Here is an 8839-nt window from a genome sequence, read left to right on the forward strand (position 1 = left end):
TTTAAGGGTAGAAGATTACTTTTCCAAGTAAAGTACCCCCCACAAGACAAGAACCTCAATTCTCACAGCTTGATGAAAAATCTTTGAATCCAAGTTAAGAATATAACAAAAATTACGTGTATATATTGGATGGAACTGTGCACAAAGCATATCTCCATCATAAGCATTCTTCTCAGCACACACACATCTGCATGTATTACCTGTAGTTTTGTCTGCAGCTAAAGACAAATCTTGAGACCTTCTCTGCTGGTTACCCAAAAAGACGTAACTGTATATAGATGCAGGGGTATGTTTGAGATTTGTGTGGAGAGATGTCAGAATTATGCCAGCACAGTAAAGTGGTGAAATAATACGTGTGTTATTTATTACTGAAAACTGTCACAACACAACAATCAGTAATACGTGTAAGTAGCTCTAGGAGATAAAAAAATACTTGTGTTTTTACACATAGACTCATAGTTCTCCTGAAAAGATTTAAAATATTGGAAATCAAATTTTCCTTCAAATCAAGGTTTTGATAATGTTTGTGATAAAATAATTTTTGTTCACATGATTGATTATTCTCACCCTCAAAATAGGTATTTTGATATTGTGGCGTGTTTAAGTCCAATCCTGGTCCAATAATTCGTTTCTAGAATCCGATCCTATCCCACTTCTGACACCAGTTGTCGCGTGTTTGCTAGGCAACGCGACAAGAAATTGTGTGGGTTCTAGAATATGAACATTGCCTAGGAAACCAACCCTGATCTCAACCACTCCGGCTTTCTGGCAGCACACCACAATCTATATAGTAATAGTAAGAAACAGAGCACTTATGACAATCATGTTGTCATGTGTCCAGGATTCCGTGACAAATAATAACAGGTTCTGGATTGGATGATTGGATTTACGGGAACTTCTATTACAATTACAACCAATTATAATAGCTCACAGTCAGTGGCTTGTTGAGACTCACTCCATTCATTACTGGACTGCAAATGTCTTCTCTCCCACTGTGACAAATGAACGAAAAATCACTTGTGACTGAACTGAACTCTCCTTTTATAACTTTGAGGCAAACCAAAGAGAGACCACCACCTCAAACAGTTTAGTGTATTGCTGCATCTATTTGCTGCGTTGGGAACGTATGTTTTGCGAGCTGTGGGCCAGCAATGGACTTCTGCATCTATTCATTTCCATGGGAATATGTGTTATTAAACCTTTGTCTAGTAACAGTCCTGTTCATCATAATATCTATCTATGGCTCTGCAGCCCTTGTGGACCTTGGCTACTTTTTCAGTTTCTTAATCTATACACACTCGGTAGGATTCCTTGGACAGGGGATCAGCCTGTCACAAGGCCACTGTCTACACACAGAACAACACAAACATAATATAAATGCACACAGTCATCCATGCCTTGAGTGGGATTTGATCCCACAATCCCAGTGTTAGAGTGGGCGAAGATGATTCATGCCTTAGGTGACGCGGCCACTGTGATCAGCTGACAATCATATATATGATTCTGTCTATTATGTACAGGAGTCCGCCTGAAACTTGATCTGCCAAATTTGGATACCTCTGGAGCATGGAAGCTAGCTGAAGAACTATCCAAGTATGTTCCTGATTGGCTGGGAGCTCTCCAGGTAGAGCAGGTATTAGAAGTGGATGGTGGCATCAGGATTCACTTCACCTGCCAGGAGCAGTGGCAGGGTGAAGTGGTGGCACAGTGCAACTTGAACCACACTTTCTACATCAAAGATAGAGGTCAGTTCAGTGTTCCAATTGAAGTACCTTATAAGGAATTACTGAGAACTTTTGAATATATTGTATTTCAAGTAAATAAAATGATCATATCTTTAAATGAAACTATTTTTTGTGAATTTATGAAGTCAGTTCACTCCAGTCTACAATACAAAGACCAGTATCTTAAGGTTCATTTCATTGTTTCCTGTCATCTTTACCCCGGTCTTCCAAAAAGTTTCTCCTCTTAAATTCTGTGTTTGTTCCCATCATTGGCATAGTGTGTCCAGCACATCTTAAACAAAACTTAAAATTATTTTAAGAATGCTGTCTTCTGGGATGTGGCGCCATGTAGATCTTGTGTGAACCTTTGATGATAGTATAAAACAGCATATAATATGATTTATTTGGACTTTGTCCATGTTAGTTATTTTTTTAAATAAAAACCACAGTTTTCAGGAAAGGATTTTATTTCTCTCTTCAGGTGAAAGAATATGGAGACTTATGCTTTTGCCTTGGTCCAGGGTATGAGAGTAACTCTGCCTAGGGTCCCAGCAGATTAGTTGGAATAAAACAATTGTGACATTCCATTGTACTGTTTCAGCGTTTTCCTGAATAACAAGATAAACCACAATATCTTGGTATAGCTCATCATCCAGTTTTAGTCTGTCAGTGATTTCTTTCGTATCTTCTTTCTTTCCTTTAAACCTTTTGTGCCTATATTTTCATCCCTCTTTTCTCCCATATTCCTTTACCATCCCTTTTACTTATCTCTCCCATCACCATCCCCCCGTCAGCGTATCAAAACAAAACATGTTGCGAAAGGCATTCTGTTATGGTCGAACTGCAATAAAAATTATCCACCCTGCTTTGTACTGTGTTCTTTCAGTGTTTTCCCTGAACTTCATATGCGTCTATGGGTACAAGCAACCAAACGTTACAAAACATACTTCAGATTAGATTTATAATTGTGGAGAAAGCCCGCCAGATGCTCCTGCCATCTTATTGCAAGAGTGTGTGCTATTGAAAAGCACAAACAAACATACATCAAGATAATATAAGCATCCTGTTGCACTATACACTTCTATATGTAATAATACAAATGCCGTCGTGAATGCAACAATTTATTTGGTTGTAGTTCTTTGTCTTTTCTTCCTCTACACTACGTGTTTTGGCCACAACCGGCCATCATCAGGTGTATCTTTCACTATGTAGCTGTCATAGTGCACACAATCTAAAATCTAAAACACCAGCCTATCAGTTTTGTTTAAAATCTCGCCAACATACGCTCGTCAATTTGATTTTAGAATTATAATTTAAAATTTTGTAACTTTCAAAATTCAAAATTTAAAGTTTTAAATCACAGGGATAACCGCTCTGTGTCCACATGTGCTGCAGTGGTTATTTCTTATTTTCAGCACCGTTCACGTATTATTCTGTGCAGGCTCCCTCTACAAGAAGGGTGGGCCAGGCTGGCCCAGAGCGGTGGCAGGAATGTGGAACAAGTTAGAGAAGCTTTTCGGTTCAGGCCACTAAAGTCCATTTGCCGAGCTAGTCAGCAGCCACAGACACCACTTGTAACTGTATGACAGGTTTTGAAGAAACATTTGCATATGAAGCAGCACAGACTGCAGTTGCTTCAGGTTCTAAGTGACAATGACAAAGGAGCTGGGTCAACTTCTTGTGTGGATTTTGTTGCTTTGATACTAGATAATGAAAATCTCATGTCTTAGGTAGTTCTTAGTGACAGAGTGACCTTTGATGTGTCTTACAGGTTAAATACACACAATTCCCTCACTTTTTGCCCGCAAAACCCAAGGGCTTTTGTCAAGCTGTGACATGACTCTCCAGAGGTGAATGTGTTTTGTGCATTATGGGAGTAGAAAGTATATGAGCCATTTTTCTTTGCCGAGAACACTATTACAGGTTCTGTCACTCTGTATATGGTACGGAATTGGTTGTGGCTACAGCTGATAGATAACATTCATGTCGATATGTTACTTAGAACCTGGCAGAAGTTTGAATACAGTCTGGATGTTTGCTGTGCTGTGTCAAATTCACATATGGAGAACTTGTAACTTATGCCTTATAATTTGTGACTAGCAGCACTTGGAATAAAAACTTGACATTTGTCCCTGGCTAATATGTGTTTGAAATTTCATTATTTGTAAATTATATTCAAGGAGATAAAAAAAGGTAAAGTTGTCCCTGTGCTTAAATAATTAAACAGTACATTATGAAGGAGTATGGGGGAGTGGATGTATAGATCCACATTTTCTTGACCTCAGCACTAGCTGGAGGTGGGTGGTCAGCTTCAAGCCCCTGCTGCTTTACCCCCAGAGAAAGAGTCCCTGGTACTCATTGGATAGGAGGTTGGGTGGACCCTAGAGCTGGTCTGGACAGCTTGGAGGAGAGAAAATTGTTGCCCCCACCAGGACTCAAATTCCGATCCCTCGGTTGTCCAGTCCATATCCAGTTGCTATACTGAATGTGCTATCCCGGCTCAGAGATATAAGTATTTTAAATCAGTCATGTCCTTATAATGTAATCTATATAAGATTGTTGGTTTGATATGTATTCACATCACACAAGCTATTGACTTTCCTGGCATCATTAGAGTTTAATTGTTTCTTGCATCCTGTTGTGTATTTAATCAATATTAGAGTTGTTGCCTTGTGTTTTCAGGATGGTGTGCTGTATGCCCAGATCATGTGTTCAAACAGTATGGAGTGTCTTGTCAACTCCTGGAACAGACTGATATTTGCCTACCTAGCTCAAGACTGCCACTTGTCTCTCCAGACATATGTGATAGGTTCAAGAGGTATGGGTAAAGCTTTCGTAATGTGGAAGTGTTGCACATGCCTTGTGCTTTATTTTTTTATTGCCAGTGGGGTGGGACTAAGTCCGTTGTACTGTAGCCATTTCTGACCTATTGTACCAGCCCCAGATGATAGGTGAGGGTGATAGTGGAGCAATTGGTGGGATGAAGATTGGCAGGGGAAACCAAAGTACTCGGAGAAGACCTGCTCAAGCACCACTTTGTCCACCACAAAGCCCACTTGACCAGACCCAGGATTGAACCCGGGCCGCTGCCTTGGGAAGCCAGTGACTAACCGCTTGAGCTGTGGTGCGGCCCTTGTGCTTTATTTAGTTCTGATTTAGCACATTGAATCCTATCACTATGTGTTGCTCCCAGATGGTGAGCAATGCAATAGTACAATTCTGCTTTCAAAATTATGCAAAAATTATTTTATGTATATAGTATTGATACTTTCAGTCAACACACATGGCAGGTCTGACCACCCATTTTTGTTGTATGGACAACTTCAGCAAAATGTGGTCTGTATGCAGGTAGCATGAAGTTCAGTACACAAAATGTGGAATGTATTTATGGAAAATGCAATTCACAATTTAGGCTAGTGTGTCTATATTTTTAGCACACGCAAAATTAATTAGCAATATAATAAATGTCTCCATATCTCAACTTTTTAAAATATTATGTACATCTTTGTGAAGTGAAGCAAATGGAAGACAGACAATCATATGGTGATTCACATATTGATTATTTTAATATAAAGACTTCTGCAAGAAAACCCATAGAATAGTAAAAAAAAAAACATGTAAAATAGTAGATTAATGGATATCAGATCTGTCTAATAAATCTTGGCTTTCTTCATTTTATTAAAGAAAATGAAGCATGAGTATATGTAATGTTTTCTCAGGAAAATAGTCCATCTGAACAAAGTCACGATGTTCAGTGCAACACTTAATGCTGCATGTCTTCAACTAGTTTATTATACATGTAGATATGAAAGTGTTTTGTAGTAACAACTTATACAGTAATTTAGATGTTTATCAGTTAATGGTATTCTGTGCTTTGACATTAGTATTTTCATAGTTGAAACACCAATTTACTCAAGTAAAACTGAAACAGGCACCCACCTTTAATGACAGGAATTCATTGCAATACTTGGTACTGCATCTCTTCAGTGTCCACTCTCATACTATTGTTTAAACGTTTATCATTTGATGATTATCTGTATTTTAACTTTACTATTCTCAATATTAAAAACTGATTTGCTTAAGTAGAACTGAATAACTGAATGACACATGTTTTTAGAATAGAATTCTCTGCCAGTGGCACTAAATTCCAAGTGTCCTTGTTCACAATTAAATACTCGTTAAACACATTACAGTCTTCAGAAGAACTTCTTTTAGATAAGATTTCTTTGGTTTTATACAAATTAATGAAAGCCATAAAGTATAAGTGGAAGCACCACTGCCCAGCTTGCATTTATCACGTCCACTATCCAACAGTACTGCATGCCAGTTAGTATAGACATATTACATTTATCTTCCAGTGTCCAACCACTTTGTTCCTCTGAAAAATGTTTATAATGTTACAATGTTGTAGATTCAGCTTCCCGCCAGAAGGGTTGGGAACACCACCACATCTGCCATCACCTTCAGATCTTGCACATCTCCCACCACCTGACTCATTTCTGTCTCCTCCCACATCTCCTACCAAGAAGCTGAGGGATGCAGATCGGCCTAAGAGACCAATGAATGCCTTCATGCTTTTTGCCAAGAAATATCGTCTGGAACTGATACAGCTGCATCCAGGGAAAGATAACAGGTAAATATACACTCCTGTTTGATGGGTTTGTAAATGATTCATCTGCACTGGCTCTTGATGACAGTTAAGGCTTTAGACAGGAGTCGGATGGTATTAGTGTTGATGTTCATTTTTAGTTAGTTGCCAATCTAGTCATATTACATAGAACACTGTAGAGAATCTCTTTTTGGAGGGGGGTGTAACTCTGTACTATAACAACAAAACTTGAGATAAAATTTGCAGTTCCTGTGATTACAGGCACTCCAATTTGGGGAGTAGAATTTATGAAAAATAAGTGCAAAAGAATTCAGTAAAAGTTTCCAATGCACACACCTTGAATAATTACATTCATTTATTATGAAAGTATCGATAAGGAAATACAGCATAAATACAATGTACTATCCAAACATTGTTTACAGTGGTGTTATCTGATGGAATAAGAAGAGCCTATAAAGTCTTGTTACCCTGCATGCTGAATGTCCTGTCTTACCCATCACATCCTCCATTTCTACAATGTACAACATTGTGAGGTTCCATTTTCTGTTCCTTCATCTTTCTTAAGGCATAATACTCTGAATTTTATTGTCAGTTCTTCCCTCAGTGTGAAAGATGAGGTTTTATATCTATGTAAAACAATAACAATTTTATTTAAATCTTAAACAATTTTGGAGATGGTAAGTGAAGATAAAAAGGTTCTGAAGTGAGGTAACAAGTACTTCCCAAATTTAATATCCAATAAGTTCATCATTTCCGGTCACAGTAGCCGAGTGGTCTAAAGGATGTACTGTCTTCGCTCGCTTGGAAACTGGGATCATGGGTTCGAATCCCACTCAGGGCATGGATGTTTAGTTTGTGTGTGTGTGTTTTCCTGCATTTGTGTACAGGTAGAGTTCTTGCGACGAGCTGATCACCCGCCCAAGGAGTCCTACCGAATGTGTAAGATGTAGAAAAACCGAAGTGAATGGAGAAGTTCATGGAGGTAGGCCTAGGCCCACTGGGGCTGTAGTGCCAAGGGAAGAAAAAAAAGTTCATCATACTTTCATTTTTATATGAATTATAAGATACAGCTCACATGACTTTGGCAAGAGAAACTAGACATAAATCACCCTTGCTTACTAAATTTCCATTGTGATTGACAGAGCCATCAGTGTTATTCTTGGTGAGGCGTGGCGCAACCTGCCTGCAGTTGACAAGGAGGCGTATGTGACAGAAGCAAGAATCATGGCACAGGAAAGGAAACGCCTGCACCCAGACTGCTGGAAGCGGAAGCGCTCACAATCAGCTGGATTCATAGAAACGTAAAGTTAGGTAACCACATGTCCAAAAGTAATGAATATCATGCCTTAGTGAATGGGTAAACCAAAACTGTTGCAAAATGGTTCTCGCTGCAGTATATAAACATTGATAATATGCACTCAAAGACAGATGGCATAAAATCAGTATTTCTTTTTACTTTAGTGAATGAATTGCAGTGTTTATGCTGTTAGAGCGATTTTTTTTTTCTTTTTAGATATATGTGTATTTAAATATACCATATACATTTGTATGTGTTTTATGGATATTTTACAGTCATGTTAGATGAAAATTCTTGTCTTTCTATTATCAACACTGAATACTACAGTATACTGAATTTATTGTGGGGAGGAGGGTACATCATCACTTAGAGAGCGTTATGTCATTAGAAAGTTACTGGATTGTATTTTAAGCATATTCTGGTATCCATGTGCCAGTGAGAAATTCAGGCATACTTACACAGGATTATTTTGCCATCTTGCCTACATAAGGTATGATGTACCCTGTCCATTATATTTCATTTCAGCATCCTGTTGCATTTGATTGTTGACCTAATGTTTTTCACTGTATTATTAATGCGTTGGCATATTTTATGATGGCTGTGTGGCAGTTGTCTCACTGTCACATTCAACTCTCTTATTTTTGCATATTTGTAGGACACATTTCAGTCTATGTAAGACCATCATCAAGTTTTTAAGGACACATTTCAGTCTATGTAAGACCATCATCAAGTTTTTAATCAGTTAATTTATATAATGTCATGTTTAATAGTATGTAATATTATATTTCAGCATCCTGTTGCACTCTACACAATAAATGATACAAACTCCGTCCCAAGTACAAACAATATATATTATATGTCTTTGATCTTGTTCTCTTCTACACTACATGTTTCGGCCTCTATCGGCCATCATCAGGTGTATACTCTTAACGTTGCTGCCACACTGAACCCAGTCTAAAATTTAACATTTAAAAACACATTGTATGAGTATGTGTTGCTCTCAGGCATAGAGTGTGAATGTGTTAGTATGTTTAATTTGGGGAGTGGGGGGGTGTGTGTGTGGTTTGTCGGAGTGGCTGCTATCTTCTTTGTAGGATTTTGATGTTGTGTGTGTGTCTACACACGTGCATGCTCACTATTTCTGTCTTTTAAGTTCTTTCCTTTCTTTCTGGTCACTATGATGAATTTCAACATAATACTGCAGTTTGA

The 8839-nt window shown here is 38.2% G+C and overlaps 1 protein-coding gene across 5 annotated transcripts in view; it reads left to right on the forward strand.

The window, feature by feature from the left end:
* The window catches only part of LOC111863355 (HMG box-containing protein 1), a 32944-nt gene extending 24491 nt beyond the window's left edge, over positions 1-8453 (forward strand). For all 5 annotated transcript variants that reach the window (XM_033751031.1, XM_033751028.1, XM_033751030.1 and 2 more), the window contains exons 4-7: positions 1521-1745; positions 4407-4542; positions 6136-6357; positions 7476-8453. In XM_033751031.1, the coding sequence (XP_033606922.1) occupies positions 1521-1745; positions 4407-4542; positions 6136-6357; positions 7476-7638 (746 nt within the window). In that variant the 3' untranslated portion in view covers positions 7639-8453. The remainder of the gene's footprint in view (positions 1-1520; positions 1746-4406; positions 4543-6135; positions 6358-7475) is intronic.
* Positions 8454-8839: the final 386 nt, after the last annotated feature.

The sequence above is a fragment of the Cryptotermes secundus genome, unplaced genomic scaffold (genome assembly GCF_002891405.2).
Source record: "Cryptotermes secundus unplaced genomic scaffold, Csec_1.0 scaffold509, whole genome shotgun sequence".
Classification (NCBI taxonomy): Eukaryota; Metazoa; Arthropoda; class Insecta; order Blattodea; family Kalotermitidae; genus Cryptotermes; species Cryptotermes secundus.